The 22940-nt window shown below is 36.3% G+C and overlaps 1 protein-coding gene across 16 annotated transcripts in view; it reads left to right on the top strand.

The window, feature by feature from the left end:
* CTNND2 (catenin delta 2) overlaps nucleotides 1-22940 on the top strand; it is a 492160-nt gene that overhangs the window by 134177 nt on the left and 335043 nt on the right. For all 16 annotated transcript variants that reach the window (XR_015748772.1, XM_087961146.1, XM_087961145.1 and 13 more), the window contains one exon: nucleotides 13144-13256. Coding sequence is in view for 15 of the 16 variants with exons in the window: in XM_087961146.1 (XP_087817272.1) it covers nucleotides 13144-13256 (113 nt within the window). In the remaining variant the exon portion in view is untranslated. The remainder of the gene's footprint in view (nucleotides 1-13143; nucleotides 13257-22940) is intronic.

Here is a 22940-nt window from a genome sequence, read left to right as displayed (position 1 = left end):
AAAACCTGCACTGCAACTTCCAGAATTCCTCAACCAACATTGGTGGAACTTGAAGTCCACATATCTTAAATTTGACAATTTTGGAAATGCTAGTAGAGCAGCTTACTTTATCTGATTGCAAAAATCCAGATGACAAAGAGATGCCAATACTTTTTTTCTGTATCATAATGCTGCTATCTAATGATTATACAGATGTTGGCAACTAAGATACTGTGGTTCTATGTTTTCTGAATAGAGTACTCTTTAAATAAGAACTTGTTGATTTCTGAAGCAGCATTCCGAGCTTTGCAACTATGAAATTACTGCAAAAGTGTTTGATCTCTTTTTGTGACTGATCTTTCCTTTTTTTCATTGTCCTAATTCCAGTTTTGTACAGTTCTGATTTTAAATTACAGATGACTCTCTGTTCACTTGAAAAAAAAATGATGTTCATATTCTATTACTTGGGGAGAATAACTGTTGAGTTTTTTTAAAAAAAATTATATAAGAAAATGCTAGTTAAAAGAGCCAGGAAACAGTGAGATCTGGTCCTGCATTAATCATAAAAGTCAGTTGGGTCAGTTTCTCTCAGCCCTTCTCACTTCAGAAAGTTGTTCTTGTGGGAAAAATAGGAGGAAGAAAGACCATTATGTATGCTCGCCACCTTGAGTTATTTGTAAAAATAATAAAGGTAGGATAAAAGTCTAATAAATGAAAGAGTAGAAATTGTGATATTCATGTTATTTGTAAAATATGATATTGTTGTGTAATAAGTGTGATTTCAAAAAGTGGATTTAAAAACTAAATAGCTGAAAAATCAACATAGAACTTTGGGCAATGCCACCATCAGGATCTCAAGAGGAAGAAGAAGAAGATCTCATAGCTGGAATGTCTATGACTTTGATACTGGATATTTTCAGTCTACTAAAAGCATACTTGTTCATTGCTCATTCTACAGAGGTTTTGAAAGCACACTCTTATCTCTGCATTACTTTCAGCGGTGTCAGGTTGCACAGCTTAATCTTATGTTCTCTTATTACTTTTGAACTGTAATCCCATCATAACATAACATATAAGGTTGCCATGTTTTGGACTGCAGCATGTAAAATTTACCAGGAACGGATAGACAGTAAATGCTGTAACATCAGAGGAAAACTATACTGTGTATTTTATAACAGTTAATAATAATCTCACAACAATACCTTTAATAGTGTCAAACAACATCTGCTTATCCCTGGTCCTTGAGAAGGACTCCATGTTGTTGTTAGTTGCAAAGTTGTATTTGACCAATCGCGATCCCATGGACAATATTCCTCAAGCCCACCCTGTCCTCTACTATCCCCCGGAGTCCATTTAAGCTCATGCTGACTGCTTCAGTGACTCTATCCAGCCACTTCATTCTCTGTCGTCCCATTCTTATTTTGCCCTCAATTGTTCCCAGCATTAGACACTTCTCCAGTGAGTCCTTCCTTCTGATTAGGTATTTGAGTTTCATCTTCAGGATCAGGCTTTCTAAAGAGCAGTCAGGATTGATCTCCTCTAGAACTGACCAATTTGATCACCTTGCAGTCCAAGGGACTCACAGGAGTCTTCTCCAGCACCATAGTTCAAAGACCTCAATTCTTTGCCACTCAGCCTTCCTTATGGTCCAACTTTCACAGCCATATATTGCAACGGTTGCTTGACTATATGCACTTTTGTTGGCAGGGTGTTATCTGCTTTTTAGTATGCTGTCTAGATTTGCCATAGCATTCCTCCCTGGGAGCAAGTGTCTTTTAATTTCTATAGTCTCCATCTGTGGTGATTTTGGAGCCCAGGAAAATAAAATCTGTCGCTAACTCCATTTCTTCCCCACCTATTTGTCAGGAATTGAGAGGACCGGATGCCATGATTTTAGTTTTCTTAATGTTGAGTTTCAAACCAACTGTTGCACTCTCCTCTTTCACCCGCATCAACGAGCTCTTTAGTTCCTCTTCAACTTCTGCCATTAGAGTGATATCATCTGCATATCTGAGATTGTTGATATTTCTCCCAACAATCTTAATTCCAATTTATGATTCATCTAGCCCTGCCTTTCTCATGATAAAGGCATATATAAGTTAAATAGGCAGGCTGACAGTATACTGCCTTGCCAAACTCCTTTCTCAATTTTGAACCAATCAGTGGTGCTGTGTCCAGTTCTCATTGTTGCTTCTTGACCAGCATATAGGTTTCTCAAGAGACAAATAAGATGGCCTGGTACTACACAATCAAAGGCTTTAGCATAGTCAATGAAGCAGAAGTAGATGTTTTTCTGGAACTCCCTAGCTTTCTCCATTATCCAGCATATGTTGGCAATTTGATCTCTAGTTCTTCTGCCTCTTCAAATCCTGCCTATACTTCTCGGTCCACATACTACTGGAGCCTAGCTTGTAGGATTTTGAGCATAACTTTGCTAGCATGTGAAATGAGTGCAATGGTGCAGTAGTTTGAACATTCTTTGGCATTGCCCTTCTTTGAAATTGGAATGTAAACTGATCTTTTCCAATCCTGTGGCCACTGTTGAGTTTTCCAAATTTGCTGGCAAATTGAAAGATGGATAAAAATGCGAGCTCTGATCTAAACATCTGGCTGACTTGAAAACCAACCACAATACTAATTTGTTAAATATGCATACTGTCAGACTTTCAACAATGAGTGGCTCACAACAACAGTCAAATTAATTACAATAAAATAAACAAAATATAACAATAAAAGATGTCAAGCACCACAAATCCAATGGAATGAAGTAAGGGGTCTCATTCTTCCTTGCCAAAGAGCAAGTCTTCACAGTTCTTCAAAACAACAGCGTGGCAGGGCATTCAAGTCTCTTCCAGAAGGCTGACATTGTTATTTTAAGGCAGGAGGCACAATCTCCTTCAGAGAGGCTGCCACAATGGCCTGGACCATGGGTCACCTCCCTGGCTGCTTTTACTAAATAGGAGGAGTCTAAATCCAGTAAACAGGTTGCAAGCTGACAACACAGAAACTCTGGCCATTTCCTCAGGCCTACTTCTAGTTTTTAAGCCTTTTTGTTTAGTATTTAATTGCATTTCATTTTATATGTTAACTGTCATGCCACATTGTTTTGTGCTACATAGCTATAGTATTAACATTAATGATAATTTAAACAAACAGATTTCAGTGGTTTAAAATAGTCCATGATAGTAATTCATTTTTTAATTATTTTAATTATAATTTGTACTGGGATGATTGTAAAATTTTATAGTTCTAATGTATATTCATAATTTAATTTATACAATAATTTTGGCATGGGAATTATTCCATTTCAGATGACAGCCAAATTAATCTGAAGCATTGCATAAATGGAAATTAAAATAAGTACTATCTAAACAAATGTGTGGGTTTTGTACTGGTCACATGGAATTGCAAAAATACAGTTACAATATTCAGAGACACATAATTTCAGGGACAAAGGCTATGCCCAATGTTTTCATAGGCTATATTGCAAACAATGTGTGGGACCAAGAACAAAAAGATTAAAGCATGTCAAAAAATAAGTTTGATTTATGATTATATTTAATTAATGAAAATTAATATGATTTTTGCCCATGCAATTTTCCTTTATTGTAGACACTAAATATTATAATCTAGTGGCAACTTTTGGGGGACTTTGGAAGTGCTACCTAAGGTTAAGGAAATATCTATGAGGCTTTGAGCTGTAAATTATGTTCCTCCCTATTTTAGCGTTGTTCTAATTTTTGAGCTATAGATCAATACATCCATAAGGAACCAATTGGGTAAGCCACTATATTACATGGAGCACCTTCAATTGATATACAGATCATATAAGAAATAAATACCTTTTCTTAGTAATGATCCATGCAGTTCAGATATTTGTACTCCTTTTCTATTTTCACATACAAATATCTGAAATAAAAGGTTTCTTTTATTCATTATTAATTTGTTATTATTTAGCAGCATATACTGTAAGACAGTGGTCCCCAACCTTTTTTGTACCAGGGACCGGTTTCAAGCAGAAACATTTTTTCAAGGACCGGGGGAGAGAGAATCCGAGTTTGGTAGTTTGCTTGCAGACGTTTCATTACCTGACTAGATAACATCTGATGTTGTTACCTAGTCGGGTAATAAAACGTCTGCCAGCAAACCACCAAGTTCAGGAGCGCCGGCCCTGCCTCCTCAGCCCCATCCCTCAGGTGTCTGCCTCCTCCCTCCCTCAGGTGTCTGCCTCGTTCTCTCTCAGTCACTCTATCGCTCCTACAGCAGCCCAGGAAGAAACTGCTTCAAAGAAGCCGGGGGTGGGGGGTGGGGGTGGGGTGGCTTTCCTGTCGCCACAGCTTCCCGAGCGCCCGTTTCACCCCACCGCCCGCCCGCCCGCTCGCGGTTCAATCCACAGTGCTCCGTTCTACCTGCCTGCCTGCCTGCCTGCCTTCTTCGTTTCGAGCAGCTTCGGCTGATAAAAAGAGGCGAATAGTTATTATTCTCAGCGAAGCTGCTCCCAAACAACCAGGCAGGCAGGCAGGCAGAACGGAGCACTGTGGATTGAACCGCGAGCGAGCGGGCGGGCGGGTGTGGGGTGAAACGGGCGCTCGGGAAGCTGCGGCGACAGGAAAAGCCACCCCCGGCTTCTTTGAAGCAGTTTCTTCCTGTGCTGGTGGAGGAGCAACAGAGCGACTGAGAGAGCTGAGCCAGAGAGCAGGACAGGCTTCGGTTGCTTCCTCCCTCCCCTTCTTTCATTTGTGTCCTTGATCCCGATCCCAGCAGCATTCACCGAAGGCGAAGAAAGCCGCCATTTTTTTTCATTTTTTTTTCTTTGCGGCCCGGTAAAGAGTGCTCCACGGCCCGGTACCGGTCCGCGGCCCGGTGGTTGGGGACCCCTGCTGTAAGAAACTGAAGGTTTTGCATTAGTAATATGTTTCACTCTTGTTTTTGCACAGTACCATACTACTCCATGTCTATGTCTCAGTCATCCAAGTCATCCCAAAGGTGCATTTTCTAACAGCAACTGGACTTTTTTGATTTTTCTTGAAGATGCTTTACTTCGCTTCCAAGAAGCTTCTTCAGTTCTAACTAACTGATGGGGCTGACTAAAAAGAGTATAAATCCTTTCTTTTCCACTAGTTACAGGTAGTCCTTGACTTAATTTAATTTAACCATTCATTTAATGACCATTCAAAATTACAACAGCACTGAAAAAAGTGACTTATAACCAGTTTTCACATTTATGGCCATTGCAGCATCCCCATGGTCACATGATCAAAATTCAGATGTGTGGCAACTGGTTCATATTTACTGTCATGAACTGGAATAGAGCTTAGTCTCAAGGTCAGCCAATGACAGCTGAAGTGAGGGCTGAAACTTAAAAGAGAGCATCTGGGCATGGCTTGTCTCTGTTCTGTGCTCAGCTCTAAAGTGAAAGAGAATCTAACTTGCTTGCTTGTCTGCTGAAGTTGAGTTGCTTGTAACATGTCTGCTTCTTTTTGAGTTTGCTCATGTTGGAGAAATCTACAACTGGTGTTGTAAAATTTACTTAATATGTTTATAAAGACGTGAAATGAAGTATCAGCCATCTGTGTTTATTTTTCTGGTGCTGAATTTACGCTGCAAAAACTCTGAACATTTATGACAGTTGCAGTGTTCCAGTGTCATATGATAATCTTTTGCGACTTTCTGACAAGCAAAGTCAGTGGGGAAACCAGATTCAAATAACAACATGTTAGCAATTTAACAAATGCGGTGATTCTGTTAACAGGAGATGCAGTGGCTCAGTAGCTTCATGACCCTGGATATGGTCTTTGCTTTAGCAGTTTGAGTCCTAGCACTGTGTGTCACTGTCCCATCACTTACTGCAGCTTCTGCCCACCTAACAGTTTGAAAGCATGTTCTATGTGAGTAGATAAATAGGTACCATTTCTGTGGGGAGACAGCCTGGTGTTCCTTTCAGGCAATCTGTGTGGCACACGTTGGGAAGCGCATAAGCATGTACCACAACAGAGCTACTAAATTGGCAGGTAGACTACTACTCAGCATTAGCATTGTAGTCTCCTAATGTAACAACACTCTATTGTAAATGAAATAAAATTCACTTAACAACTGTGGCAAGAAAGATCATAAAATGGAGCAAAATTCACTTAACTGTCTTGCTTATCAACAGAAATGTTGGGCTCAATTGTCATGGGGTGAGGACTATCTGTACATTCCTTCTGGATTTTGCATGACTTCACCATTTAGGAATAAATGTGGCATTTTGAGTTCACATGTAATTATCAACCAAGAAAAAAATCTGATGGAATTAGAGGGGCCACCATTTGATAATATCAGAAAGAGAATTGGTGCATTTTAAGAGGAATATGAGTAGTTGGAGATTAGTTGCTGTTACTTTCAGAAACTGAAATGTTATAAAATGTTATAAAATAGCATTGCTTGTTATGTTTTGAAAGTCTTATTATTTGGGCATAGGAAGATTTAATTTGTAAAACTGATCTGTAATTTACTACTATTCTTGGATTAGGATATGTGAAATGCTGCACTACATTTATTAGATTGGAAATATTATTGCTAGGAAGATAAGCACTAATGATACAAATTGTTAATCCTTCAATAATCTTTTTTTTTCAAAAATTATTATAAATATTAGATTTTTTTTTCATAAAAATTACCCTAGTTATGACTGCATCTTAAGCATAGAATTGTCTCAGAGAATGTATCATTTCTATTTATACAAATTCCCATGAATACTTTTAGCCATCACTTGTTCAAAGGGCATTTACTAGTTTGTGATATTAAATTCCTATTTAGTAACTCAAAAGAACAGGAATAAAAGCAACTAAAAGCTCTAATCAACATATTTCTGCCTTTTAGTAAATGCTGATACTGATAAGTAGCAATACTAACGTTTTGTTATACTATTGTTAAAATACTTTTAACTCACACAATTTTTATAATCATAATTATGACAATGTAAATTAAGTTACATACATTTAAGAAAATATATATATCAAGTATATTTTTAGACATCCTTGAATGTTATACATGAATTTGTTCTTGAAATCATCTCTGGATGTAGTTGCAAGAACCATGCTCTCTGATGGTAGCAATCAGATCAGCAATTTTCTTGTAATATACGGGAACAACTAGTTATTGATTCTTTCTCCCTCCACTAAATGTTCTGATCTCACACTGTTGCTTTCTGCTTCAGATCTAGATTTCTCATCCTAATATAAGTAGCTTTTTCTGTGATTCCCATATATCTAGTGTAGCAAATTTCTCTTTTCTGATCTTTCTGATAGTTAACAGTCTGTCAAATGCAACTTCCAGCCTTTCAGACGTCATCAGTTTTGCCAAATACAGCCTGTTGAATGTTTATTATTCTTTACTGATCTTTACCCTGATAGCAAATAATTATTAGAACTAAAACTGCAAAACAAGACAACATCTTATTGATTTAATTTTAAATTAGTGAGTGTTACATTTGGGATTTATCATACTCAAGAACATAATAGACTGACTTCCTCTTAGCTATTTTATATCCTGATGTTATTTATGCACCAATGTTATTTACTCACCAACGTGCCTACCGTCCCTGTCCTATTGTTTCTTTTTATTTTTCTTATATGTATCCATTTCATGTATTCATAACTATGTTTATACTAATACCTGTTATCTTATCGCTTGACAAAATAAAATTAAATAAATAAATAAATAAATAAAAAATTGTGGTCAAAGCAAATTTATAAGTTATTTGCTACTCTTACAAAAAGAGGCACGGTGGCTCAGTGGCTTAATGATTCTGGAGATGGCCTTTGCACTGTGGTTTGAGTCCTAGCATTGATGTCACTCACCTCAGCTTTTGCCCACTTAGCAGTTTAATAGCATGTTATTTGTACTGTATTTTTTGAAGTATAAGACACACTTCTGCTCTCCCCAAAAGTAGGTGGAAATGTCTGTGCATTTTATATAGTGAATTTAAGCGAGCCCTGCCTACCCGTTGGCCCCCACCCTTTGGCCTCTGCCTCCCAGCAATTTGCCTCCTTGCAGCAAACAGCAAACAGCCTGGTCAGCTTCAGCACAGCCTGATTAGCACAAGCATCTGATTGTCGATTGGATTGGCCTCCCCACGTCCAGCTGTTTCAGGCTGCAGGGATCGCCTATTGCTATGTGCACATGCCCCATTTTTGGCCTCTGCATGCCACATTCTCCACCCATCCCGATCCCCGCCACCTGGAATGGGGCAAAAATGAGGCACATGGAGGCCGAAAACAGAGCATGCGGAGGCCAAAAATTGGGTGTGCAGAGGCAGCAAGAGGCAATGGGGATCCCTGCAGCCTGAAATAGCTGATTGTGAGGAGGCCAATCCAACTGACAATCAGCTGCTTGTGCTAATCAGGCTGTGCTGAAGCTATCCAGGCTGTTTGCTGTTTACTGCAAATTGCTGGGAGGCAAAGGCAGAGGCAGATTTTTTTTTCTTGTTTTCCTCCCCAAAAGGTAGGTGTGTCTTATACTTCGGAGCATCTTATACTCCCAAAAATATGGTAAGTAGATAAATAGGTACCACTTCAGTGGCGAGACAAGCCAGCACTTTGTGCAGTTATTTTTTGTCCTGTTGGCACTGGACCTTCCCAATTGTGACACCAGTTTGCCAGGTGGCTTCAGTGGAGGGAGAGAGCCCCAGATGCTGCCGCAGGAAAATACCTCATCTTTCTTTTTGGTGCACAGCTAAGTTGCCCACTTGTGGTGCCCCTTGGGAAACATGTGACCATGAACCAAACAGGGCTAGCAATCTCAGGGAGTAAACTGCTACTCTGCATTTAGCATTGTAGTCTCCTGGCTAATGTAACATCTCCATACACTAAATAAATTAAAAACTCTTGTAAAAATGTGTTTGTCCTTATTTTGAAGAGTTTTTGACCAGATTCAGATTCAAAGTAAAGCAAAAACTTTAAGAAAATAATTTGGTAATAGACCTGGGATTGTGAAACAGTTTTTTAATTTGTATTTGACCATTTTTGTTTATTGAATTAACTAAATTTGAATGCATTTATGGAATATGAATATAGATGTGTCATATTACAATCTATGTGAAAGAACCTTGTAATTTAATAAAAAGCAATCACTTGTTAGAAAGGAAAGCTAACAGGTTTTTTCTCTTTTATAATTAACACCAAATCATACAAGAATGTCAACAAATAAACATTCGCCCACAGTTTCATTAATTAAACAAATAAAGGTTGTTGTTAGTGGCCTTTGGATTAGGGAACAAATTAAAACATTCCAAACATTCCAACTAACTCATGTTATAGCCACATGGCATCACTATAGCACACAAACCAAATGTCAGCTAGTGCTCCGTTCAAAATCCAAGAAAGAAATACTTAGACTCTTGTAGTTAGAGAAGAGATATCTTTTACTGGAAGTCAAGTGGTAGCAACAAGAGAATTCTGAATCTGAGGAAATAGGCACGTACATCACATATATCAAGGGAGTGAAATGTCCCCACCCCAATAGTTCAAACGGTTCTTCCAATTAAAAGTTGTGAACCTCATCATGTGGACATCTCCAGGTGGTGATGATTAGTTGACCTTGGCTTATTCAGATAAAGGTTTGCAGTTGCGCAGAGAAGAGAATGCCAAGCAAGAAATAGAAACCCTCCTCAGTTTATACAATATTAGTTAGTAACATCTCCGGCCCGTTTCCCATACTTTTCCCCCTTCCTCCCCCCATTACTCATGACAGCCAGAAAGAAGATCTTGAAGGCTGACACCAACTAAAGTCCTCCAAAATATCTCAGTGAATGAAAGGGCTGCAAGTCTTCAGAATCATAAAGAAGGGTACAGGATGAGATAGGAAAAGAAAGAGGAGGAAAGCAAAAATCAACTTAAAAGATACATGGTGAACACTACTTTGCAAAAGTTCCTCAACATAGTAATACCCGCTGTCAATAGAGCCAGGGTTATTGGTTTGATATGGATGGGTATAAAAATTGATTGAATAAAATAAAAATTAAAATTAAAATAACCCCATCTTGATTATTTTTTGTATATGATGAGGTTATGAGAAGCTCTGCCAGATTTTCAAGATTCTGTTGTTAATAATACAGCAGTATTTCTGATCTTTGTTTCCTAATCTTGCCTACCTCAAAAGGCTGACCTCATAATTGTAACCTGCCTTGAGTCTTTACCTATACATTTCATAACATATACATTTCATAAATAACAATAAACAATGCCTTTTGTTTAAAATGTTTTGTTACATTTTAAGAAATGAGATAGATGTAGAATTAAAATGAATTTATAAAAATAAAAGAATTTTATTCTCAGAGAGGATTTGTACTGTGTGAAAGATTTGGCCTATTAAAATAAAATGAACTACAATCATTCAACACAAAACTTTATCATTTTGTTAGAGTTTTGATTCAGTGATATATCATTTTAGCTGATCAGCACCCAGTGATGGAGGAAGGAAGGAAATCTATTTACATAGTTGTTTTCTGGAAATTTTATCAGGTTGTTTTGGGGGATGATGATAATGATTACCATTGCTAATTGACTTCCCTTTCCACATCAAAAAATGCTGTTCTTTCTGAACATATTCTTCTATTACTTCTAGCTATAGACCATGACATGTGCCATTTGTCAGTTCCTACATGATTTTACAGAAATGATTTTCAGAACATAATTACAGTTAATAGAATAATATGAATATAGTTCATAGAATCATATATGCAATACTGCTAATATAAGGTTCTTTCATTTTATGGAAAGATGAGATATATTTTATTTTACTATGTTTATGAACAAGATATATTCACAAGCCATTTGTCTGAAATGACATTGGGTCTCCTGATTGAGTAGGGGTGGGACTAGAAGACCTCCAAGTTCCCTTCCAGCTCTACTATTGTGTTAAGAGAAAATGATTTTTCTTGATTCATTATTTATTTATTAAGCTTATGTACCTCCCATCTCATTATCAAGTGACATAGTAATAGATTATATATTAAAACATTTATAAATACTAAAGGCCCAAAAGCTACTTCTGTTAAAATGTGATTTTAATCCTACAGTAGATCCTAAAACTTTATTTTTAAATAAATTTCATTTAATGCAACACATAGTTTTTTTAAAACATATCTGACTTGCTTTACATATTCTGATGTTCCTTGTTTTCCTATTTCTAATTATCTCCAGCAGGCAAGACGGGCCACTATTCCATTGTAGTTATGTTTCTTGGCTTTTTTTACAATTGTGACATCATTTTGATACTGCTTTATTGTAATAGTTATTTTTTTCATTGCACTGTTGTCTGGTTCCTACAAATTTGCTGCAATGTAACATTATTATGCTAAAAACAAGATATAATTTGCATAAAACTTTCATTATCAAAAGAATTTTAGAGACAAGTCAATGAAGCATAGCTTGCTGCAACTGAATTAAATTTCATGAGTTTCTTTAATGATGAACAAGAGAGAATAAATAAAAAGAATAACTAAACGTTCTAATAATTGTGACAAATCAAATTAGTTTCTGGATATTGTTTCATCCACCCAAAACAAAATATTTTTAGTTTCTGTACTTCTTCCTGCTGCAACAGTTGTAGGATATGCTAAGAGATGTGATCACATACTGGTCAGAATTTTAAATATTTCCAAATTAATTCTGTTAACATAAATTATTAACTGTTCTGGATAGCTAGTTATAAAAATTCAAATGGTGTCCTTATATTGCATGCATGTGTATTATTATGTATCACACTTGTATTCAGATATATTCATATAAATATTTAGACTTAGAATAACTTTATTGTCACTTTAAATGTACACTAATTGGCATACATTTAAATGAAATTTCGTTGCATACAGCTCTCAAAGGGTCACCACCTACAATATAAACTACATAAACCTGATAGATACAGATAGATAGATAGATAGATAGATAGATAGATAGATAGATAGATAGATAGATAGATAGATAGATAGAGCATATACCCACATAGCCACATATATGATACAGGAAAACATCACAATCTAGTTTGGATGTATACGTGTACTTTGCGAGAAAAATGAATCCTGCAAGTTTACCAAGGGGATGGCGTAGGGAACAAAGCTGTTAGAGAATCGGATAGTCCTGTTAAAAATACTTCAAAATCTCTTCCCAGAGGGAAGCCACAGAACAGACATTTATATGTAAGTGTAAGAGACTGTGTGGTTGAAAAATATTAAATTTAATATTAAATATTAAATGAGTATTAAATGTGTGCATTAGAAATGTTATATACAGGGGTGGGATGCAAATATTTTTACTACCAATTCTATAGGTGTGGCTAGGTGGGCATGGCCATGTGACTGGGTGGGCATGGCTTATTCCTTTTTTGTGCAGCAGCACACACACACACACTGCGCACTCCACTTTTGGGTCTCCTGGGCCTCAGGGAAGCCTGGGGGGGGGGCGTTTTTGCTCCCAGGAGGCTTCCCTGAAGCCTTGCAAGGCAAAAAATGGAGCATGGGGGACGGTGCAGCACCCTCCCCCGCTCCGTTTTTTTTGCCTCCTGGGCCTCAGGGAAGCCTCCTGGGCGAAGCAGTAAAACAATGAGCACAGCTGATTATCGGAACAGCTGATGGTTGGGAGGGGGAAAAAAGAAATATCAGTTCACCGGAACCAGTAGCTGTTTTTTTACTATCGGTTCGGCCGAACGGTAGCATTTTTTACTACTGGTTCACCCAAACAAGGCCAAACCGGTAGAATCCCACCACTGTTGATATACTGAATTAATCCAAATTTCTGGGTTTGTATTAACCAGAAACTAATGGTGTGCTGGGGCTACAAAAATATGCTAGACTGAAATGTATTTGACTAGCCTCTGTCAAATGAACTCAGCAAACGTAAGTTAGCAATTCTGGAATGAGATGAAGGATGATGAAATGTATTGTAATTCTAATGCTAATCTAATTCTAATTCTTTCTTTTTTATCAAAACTTACCCAGCTCTTGTCTGAACAAAAACCATAGCGATTTGGAATATAACAGAAAAATGTGAATAATATCACATTTTAATAATAAATATATACGTTGGGGTTGATAGATCTTCTTGGGCAAGAAGATCTTTTTAATAAGGTTGATCCCTATTAACTAACATTTCAACTAATCATAAACATTTGTATTTTATCTTTCAGGAGTTACAATTTGAAAGGCTTACACGAGAACTTGAGGCTGAACGTCAGATTGTAGCAAGCCAGCTGGAGAGATGTAAACTTGGATCTGAAACTGGAAGCATGAACAGCATTAGGTACTTAATTAGAATAGTTTTATGATGTTTGTATAATAAATTGAAATTGATAATTGATTGTATTGATCATCTCCTGGTGACATATTTCATATTAGAAGATGTCCAATATAGCAGTAGATCAAAATTATTTTTAAATTACATTATGTGTGTTACCTGATAATGACTTTGAGCAAAAACTGATAGCAAAAACACGCACTGTGTAAACTGGGGAGGTGATGAAATAGCATGACATATAAATCTGCTAAATTTAGCTCCTTTAAAAAAAGAATAGACAAAAAATTAATGTGAGAAATAAATTCAATGCTGTAGAATTTGAAAATGCAGAGTGCTGCAGGTCATTTGCTGCCATACAAACATAATATGGTAATATTTTGTTCATTTGTTCAGTCTGATCATTTTAATCAAAATATTTGCCTTAAAATATCTTTACCTTTAATTGTTTGGATTTTTTTTCTGGTATTTTTGCTATAGAATTGTCAACCTTAAAATGACTCATGTTTATAATGCTGCTACTTATTTGATTTTTCAAGATGTAACTTATCTAGAGAAACACATATAATACTTGACTTACAACATTTCATTTATTGACCATTTGAACTTACAATAGCACTGAAAAAAGTAACATGACTATTTTTCACACTTACGACTGTTGCAGCATCTCCATGGTCACATGATCCATATTCAGATGTTTGGCAATATGATGTTTGCTTCATATTTATGACAGTTGCAGTGTCCCAGGGTCACGTGATCTCCTTTTGCGACCTTCTGACAAGCAAAGTCAATGGGGAAGACAGTTTCACTTAACAACCATGTTATTAACTTAATAACTTCAGTGATTCACTTAACAACTGTGGCAAAAAAGGTCGTAAAATGGGGCAAAACTTGCTTAACAAATGTCTCACTTAGCAACAATGATTTTGGGCCCAATTATGCGGTCTAACTCAAACCTAATACTGTACTACTGTGTTGAGTTTTAATACATACTCAGTCCCACCCTCCTACACCCTTTCCATCCTTCTCTGATATGGTCGTTTTTTAATTCAATTATCTAAATCAGGGCTGTCAAACTCCCAGCCCATGGGCCGGATGCATCACGTGCTGCCCACACCCAGTTTAGGGAAGGTGAAAAAAGTCCCAATGTGTCATGTGATGCAGCCATGACGACATGAGTTCTAAACACAGAGAGTGTTACATTGGGCTTGCCTGTGCTAGTAGACTTTTGGATCCAAATGGATTGTCTGAAACCATTTCAAAGTGATGTTTGTCAGCTCTTTGTTTGCCATGTTTTGAAATGCTATCTCCCCCCCCCCCCCCCACTTGCAGAAGTTCTTAAGTGCTGGTTTTCAGTGGCAGTGCCTATGTTATGGTGTAGCCCTCCCAAAGAAGCCTGACTAGCCTCACAGGTTTCATCTTCTGGAGGTTTTTGAAAACTGAATTATTCCATAGGGGTTATGATGAATGATGGGACACAGTAGGTTCTTTGATTTAGTTTACAATAGTCCTCAGCTTATTCCATTCATTCAGTTATGGTGGTACTGAAAATGGACTTACAACTGGTCAATGAAATTGCAGCTGTTGCAATTGGCACTCAAAGTTCTGGCCATTACAGCATCCCTTTGATAATATGATCCTGATTTGGGCATTAGGTGCCTGGCTTATGATTATGACATCACAGTGAGTTGTGATGTGATTGCCATTTGCACAATGCTATTCCCACAAGCAGAGTCAATGGCAAAGGCTGCAGGGAAGGCTGGTTTTTTTAATGCCTACCACTTTATATTTTACAATGGATAGTAAATAATTAAGAAAATAAATATATTTCTATTCAACATGTATAAAAACTCCACTCTATCTCCTTTTATGTGCCTCTATGCAAATGTACAATCCTACAAAAGAATGTGCAATAATAAGCAAACTTAATACAGAAAACATCCACTCTAAATTCTGCAGTTTTCATAATATTCATTTTTTAAAGTTGCGTTTATTTATTTGATTGAATGGGATTTGAAGTTATTTATCACAGGAAAGAATTGTGTTTTCAGTTTTCAGCCATGTGAAAGCAGTAAGGGAAGATGGACTCTACCCTTAGAATTTAGGATACTTTGATAAATGTTTGATATATTCTACTGCATCACATATTATACTGGTGTAAAAGACCACATCCTTAATCTCGTATAATAATTTTACAGCATCTTTCACAGCAGTTAACTATTCACTCAGATTAATTACATAGCATCAAGCTGATTCAAACTGCTTTGTTTTATTTCAGACTTATAATGGATCACAAGAGTATTGGGTTAAGTATCTCTTTTGACTGCTAGACTTATTTGACTGCTGAGTAGCTCTTTATCATTTTTTTTAAAGTTTCTGTTAATGTTCTTGCATTCTTGAATTTGGAAGCATGTGAAATTCACAGTGAGATTTTATCAGGCACAGGAGAAGATGGACTCAGTATCATGTCTTACTCATTTGTATGCTGCTACAACCCTACGCATAAAGAAAATCAGTTACCATGGGATTTGGTATTGGAGACTCTGAATCAGAACAAAGACGCTATAAAGCCATTACAAAGAGCTCTACTGAATGGTTTCAAGAGAGACTTGGTAGTGATTTTCCAGTTGAGGAAGGCTTGGAAATCATGAAATATATTACTTTTTTTTCCAAAAGAGAAGGAACAGAAAGTCATAATTTACTTACTTTCATGTCAAATGGCTAGAAACTTATGTGAAAGAAATTTTAAATCCTAAGCAAGAATTTGGATATTAATGCACAAAACATGTTAATTATGATCAATTAAAAAAACTTGTTATACCTGGCGGCAAAGCTATATAGCAGAATGACATTTAGTTTTCCAAAACATTAATACTTCATATAAATAGATCAGGAGTAACTATGAAGAATGATCTGTACAAATTTGAATCATATGTGAGGGGCAGAGCAGCGATAAAATCAAAAGGAAATCTTTTTGCCAGATAAAAGTATTGATGTAGACTTGAAATTCTAGCCACATTTATCCAAGTGTTTTTGTTTTTAATACAAAGAGGATCTGTTCTTTAGAAAACCTATAGGACTGTGCTGTACAGTTGCTACAGAATTGCTATATAATTTCCTTCAGTTATTAATTTAGAAGATGGTAGGAAAATGTTGAGGAGGCTAATGAAAAGTAAAATTCCACAACACTTAACTTTGATTTTATATTATGAATGATCAAAGTCAGTTTTATACATTAATTCTCTCCCTATGATTTCTGAAATATAAATTACCAAAGAGGGTGTTTTTTTTTGCATTTATAGCTGTTATGTTTAATAAAGTAAGGATAATTACTTTCAGCTGCTAATATAAGGAAATTATGTTTTCCCAAATATTGTTTTGTTTTATAAATAATTTTCTATCCTTTTTTCAGGAACTGAATGTTCCCAATTTTCACCCTCATAACAACCTTATTAAGTTGATTAGAATGAGAAATAATGCAAGGCCATCACATGAAAAATTGAGGACATTTGCTCATCTACCTTAGACAGCAGATGAAGGCACTTACTTTTCCTTCTTCCCATCCAGTTTGACAGATGCACATTAAGACAAAGAATTGGCCTGTGCCTGTGTTTTTGAGAGAGTTTCTATGCATGTACATAACACTTTCATGCTCTTAGTTTTTCTTCCCAAAAATCATCAAGCTATCATTCATTCCCTTTAGATGACCAAGAGGAGAGATGAAGCAAGCATTTGTTCCAATGTAGAAACAAACCAGCTTTGTTCTTTAACAGTCCTGTGCAAGGGTGGGATTGAAAAATCCCAGCAACCAGTTCACTGTCTGGTTGCTGGGTGGGCGTGGCCATGGTGGACGTGGTGTACCAGAACTTCCGGGGGGGGGGCATTTTTTGCCGTCCCCAGGATCTGGAGGCTTCCCTTGGGCCTCTGGGAGGGCGAAAATGGCCTCTCCCAGCCTCCAGAGAGCCTCTGGAAGCCAGAAACAGGCCCATTCCCGGACTTCCAGAACTTCTGGTTCAGCAGTTTTTCACCTTCCCCAGGGTCCAGAGGCTTCCTTCGAGCCTCTGGGTTGAAAATGGCTTCCGGAGGGGCTCCAGAAGCTGGAAACAAGCCCATTTCCAGACTTCCGGAACTTCCAGTTTGGCCCATTTTTCACCCACCCAGAGCCTCTGCGCAGACCCTGCACTTACCTGCATCTGAAACAGACCACGTGGAGATTCAGGGGACGGGGGGTGGACATCACCAGCTGGTTGGTTCAACTACTGGTTCAGCGAACCAGATATAAATTTAACATCTGGTTCATTTGAACTGGTAGAATCCCACCCCTGGTCCTGTGGTAGCTGAAACAAAATCAGCTATACTCTGCAATACTATTGATATTGTGCAAGCAGAGTCTGTGACTGCCTTTCAGTTAGTACAAAATCCTATTTAAATTCTTGGAAATTAAAATGCTATTGAAGGTGAAGAAGACTTTAATTTTCAGATTATAAAAAATCATTTGGATGATGACCATTGTAAAGAGCAGTATAGGTTGTCCTCCACTTATGACCACAATTGAGCAAAGGAGTTATTAAGCAGGATGCCATGTGTCCAATTTGCTTCACAACCACAATTGCAGCTCTCCAAGTTGCAGTTGTTAAGTGATCATGTGAGTCATTAAACAGCACTGGCATGAGGCCTGGTCTTTATTTCTATTCTCAATACTCCAAAAATGCAAGTCATTTGTAATGAATGGAACTGAAGGTAATTCAATGAACAAAATAGCTGCGTTATCAAGTCACCATTATTATTTTATAATCTTTACTTTCTTTGGCAATAATTTGTCTTTAAATGTTAAACATAATATATGATGAGTATCATATCATGTCGTAAAGTATAATTTTGTGATGGAGAGAACACATATGTTTCACACCTTAAAGACACAAATCCCTAGAAAGGATATCTAGAATAATGGAGGGGGCGAAAATTACATTACTGTAAATCCTTTTTGTGCAGAACTTCTGGCAATATTTTTTTGACTTTGTAAACAAAGTTATTGTAAAATGAATAATGTGTAATTATAACAGTCAAGACTTTAATGACATAATGATTCCTCTTCTGCTATTGCACCTTAAAGTTTTAGATAAATAAGAAAGGATATATGCTTGAAAATACTTCCCTCTGTGTATGTATGTGTGTGTAAAATACACAAATGCATATATGTAAAAGTCATCGTTATTTACAGAATTTGCTAGAGAAAAAAAGATGTTACCATCTATGCTTCCATAAAGACCATCTGTGAATAAGCCAACCCTCAATTTTTTCACCAAAGTACTGTGAAAAATGTGTCACCAGCAGATAAACTGACCCTCAAAATGTTTGTAGGCTACAATTTTCACAATTGGTTTGAATAGGTTAAGTCATAGATTACCCATCTTTCATACTATTTTGGTTCAAAATATGTGAGTCAGCTTATCTGTGGATGGACTTATCTGCAAATACATATGGGATATACGGATACTTTAAAAAATACTTTTTTATTGAATATATTTGTGGATATACCTATTTGTGGATATACACAAATAACTAATCCAATTTTGGATGCATTTGTCATCTTAAAACTCTTGGCTTTTTTGTGGGTATATATAATATCCTACTTTGTATTCAATTACCTTGTATGTTGTCATTCAGAGTTCCCCAATGATTCCAGCTTTGCGAACCGGCGGGGGAAGAGGGGATAGTTCTGCATAAGAGGCTAGCAAGCATGCGCGTGCAGCTACGTTTACGTGAGCGGCATGCATGCACACCTGCTACTCACATTCTCATGGCTTCCACTAGCGGCCACAGCCCACAGGTTGGAGACCCCTGTTGTAGGACTCCTGCTTTTTCTTCTGGAAGCTACTGGGTCTTTTGGTTTAGTTGGTTTGTGTCTAAGGGGATATCATGTGGTTGGACTAGTTAGAATGTTGATTATTTCTGAGATGTTTTTGATGTAGGGTACATATTCTTTTCATAGCTTGTTGTTGGTTGTGCTATAGTGGACTGAATAGTGACACATTTTTTTAGGAAGTTGTGTGGATAACCACAACTTCATCAAAAAATGTTCCAACTTTGTTGGAAGAATTATTGGCAGTCTGTTTCCTTTTTCTGGTGTTCTGGGTTGCTACAATATGTTTGTATTCATCTGAATGTTCTGACACAGCTCCTTTTGTGGAAGATTGGGTTGATACTATGGTAGTGGAACACTTGGTTAGTACAGGTGATTTTTCAATAGAGTTGTGTTTATGATTTTCTGCCATTTCCTCTGCTGATAAGGATATCCAGGAGGGGTAGTATGTTGTATGTACTTGTACATTTTATTCCTTTGAAGATGTTGATTATTTCAGGTGTCCAATTGTTCCATTTTTATCATGACAAACATGTTGTCTATATACCAGACATTACATGACGTAAATGTAAACTCTCATTTAAATTATCACTTTCCTGGTAGTAGCTTTCTTGCTCTGGTTAATATTCAGAGACTAGTGCATCACAATCTTAGGGAAGATTGGTAATATTGAATTAGGTGTTTTAATTTACTTCACCCAAATATTACTAAAATAATTAAATTAACACTTTTAAATTGGCTTTTTATGAATGAAGTAGTTAAATATACAGTCACCGATAATCTGCATTCTTTAAAAAATTGTATCCGGTCTGTTCATGTTTATTTAACTGTTTATTAGGTTTTGGCTCAGCTTGATTAATAGGAAGTAAAATATGAAACAATACCTGGAAATTAATTGCTTCAGGATTTGACAACAAGTATCAGTGTGCAAATTAATTCATGAAATCCTTCAGGAAAATACTTATTGTAAGCTACTGGTAAAAACAATTGTAATATTGGAAGAAGTCATAGGATATCTACTCATAACAATACACAGTTGATAATTAATAGTTTTATGTTGAAGCATTTCTTATATCTGTAATATTACTAAATGTTTTAAACTAGGATGTTGTTATTCTCCATATGATCATATGTAATGCTAGTCTGTGTTCTGCTACTTTGAGAAAAGAGATCCCATACTCTAGTTTTACAGAAATATTTATATCTAGTATATCTTATCTGGGGACACAAAGTGTCTTAGTGACTAAGAGGCTGAGCTTGTCGATCGGAAGGTTGGCAGTTCAGCGGTTCAAATCCCTAGTGCCACATAACGGAGTGAGCTCCCATTACTTGTCCCAGCTTCTGCCAACCTAGTTGTTCGAAAGGACGTAAAAAATGCAAGTAGAAAAATAGGGACCACTTTGGTGGGAAGGTATCAGCGCTTCTTGCGCCTTTGGCATTTAGTCATGCCAGCCACATGACCATGGAGACGTCTTTGGACAGCACTGGCTCTTTGTCTTGGAAACAGAGATGATCACTGCCCTCTAGAGCCAGAAATGATTAGCATGAATGTGCGGGTGAACCTTTACCTTTACCTATATCTTATCTATAAATAGGGTTATTACTAATGAGATTAAATAATACAACACTTACTGTGGTGTACTTGACTCAAGATTTGAGTTCTATTGTTCTAAACCCATTCAATTAAATAGGATTAGTCCTGTGGTAACAATTTTGTTTTGGATCATATATTAATGTGTTTGTAAATAGGTTTATAGTAATTTTTCAATACAATCCACAAAATTATCCATCTCCTTTTTTAATCTGGTCAGAATAACCTTAATAAGATCTATTTTTTCCAGCTCCATCACTCCCTTTTGTCTCAAACAGCTCACTCTTGCCATATTTACCCCTGATGTTTGCCTAACACAGCTCACCTCTTCCGGGTCTGCTGCTGTCATTTGTGTAATGGAAATGACTACGTAGATGCAATCAGGAGTTCTGTTGTCATTTCAACTGGTGGCTAAATGACTGGTTGTAAGTCAAGGACGACTTCTGTTCTTTTTCTTCTTATTAAAAATGAATTTTTAATTGATAATTAACTGTATGATAAAAAGCTGTATTCTAAAATGGATATTTGAATAACCTTATGATATATCTTGCAAGAAATATGCTAGGTTTTCGTGAAATTACCTTCTTTAATTTCTACTGTTTCCCCTATTATTCTTTTCAAATCTTTACTGAGCAAGATGAGTTGCTGAATATTCAGCAAAAAAGATTGGTAAGTTAATATAAAAAAAATAGGTAGCTATTTTGCTGTTTATGTTTATAGTGCAATTTCCTACACATCATTATTGAACTTCAGTAGAAAGATACTTGCATTTGAAATTCTCTGGTTCGTTGCTTCCTCATGGAATACTTGTAAATGGCAGTGAAGCATTGTATGTACTCATTGTGGTTTATTTCAGTGTCTGTGCATTGAAAGTTCTGTACAGTATCAAAACAATACAGTCTGTTCCAAAAAGATATATGCAATGCATCAAATATATCTAAAATATTTACTGACTAAAAATTTCTTTGATGGTCTTTTACTTTGCTTTAAAAATAAATTGGAGACATTGGAACAATGTTAAAGGTTTTGTATGTCTGTATTATTTCCTCCTCCCCTCTTTCACTTCTTTAAACTGTCAGCAGTCTGTTTTTAAAAAACTTAGTAAAGTTTAGAAAATGAGTTCATTATTTTAAAAAAATCTACTGAATTGGTCCTTAGAATAGCTTTGCATGTGCCTCATGCACTTTAATGTGGTAACTTACTGCTTTTTAATCTTCTTCCCAACATCTTTAACACACTATAGTTTCTTTTATAGCAAAGAACATATCTCACTTCTGTCTTTCTGACCAATTAACATGCTGCTTAATCAGTAATGGCATTCATGTGATATTTCTTTTATCCTTTGTTTTATTTTCTTTATATGAAGGAAGAAGTCTCTGCCATTTATTAACTTAATTTCTAAGGTCTTAATTTTAGCTGTGGTATTACAATTGATACTGTTTAATATAGTGAAGTATATAGATTGGCCAGTTATAAATGTTGCTTGTTTTTAATTCATACAGTAATTCTTTTGATAAAAAAACTTGGGCTTGTCTAGCATCTACTGATCCTGTTCTGGTATTTGATGATTTCAGATGAAGGATTGGAGCTTGTTACTAACAGTATGCTTTCAAATGAAGGTTGGAAGATATATCATCCTATTCCACATTCACTCATAGCTCATTTAATGCTGTATTTGTGCCAAGTGAGGTTAGGGAGCAACACAGTGATATGCAAAAAGATATAAAAGCAATTATTGTTGATAATGTTGCAGATGAAGATGAATAGTGTGACAAATAATGAGGAGGTAGCAATTTGCCTTGAATGATTACATAGAAATCTGGGCCCTTTGGGAAACAGGAGATTTAATACAGAAACTGGTTTATGGATAAGAACGTAACAATACCTCCATCTTTCTTGCTGGAAAGGTTTTACTGCAGAGATAAGAGATGTTATTTTTTTTTAACAAACTTTATTCAGTTTTTCACATTAAAAACAAAAATCTCTTTTTAGTGGACAACATGTTTCTGGGTCATCACCTTTACATACAAATATGACAGCAATTATACATTGATATATGCATACTTAATTCTATTATTACCTTTTCCATTTCAAATTTTCAGCAAGGAGAGAAACAAACACATTAATTCTAGCCTCTTTCATTAATCTCAATCGAAACATCTTTTTGTTTCATTTCAATTATTTCAAATATAATCCTTTAATATTTATTTTAAAAATAAAGATAAACAATATGTGTTTG

This window comes from Notechis scutatus, chromosome 3 (genome assembly GCF_049901735.1).
Source record: "Notechis scutatus isolate UNSWTSFEM ecotype Mainland chromosome 3, rNotScu1.2, whole genome shotgun sequence".
Taxonomy (NCBI): Eukaryota; Metazoa; Chordata; class Lepidosauria; order Squamata; family Elapidae; genus Notechis; species Notechis scutatus.
The sequence above is the reverse complement of the archived record's forward strand: the minus strand, read 5'-3'. Positions and strand labels throughout refer to the sequence as shown.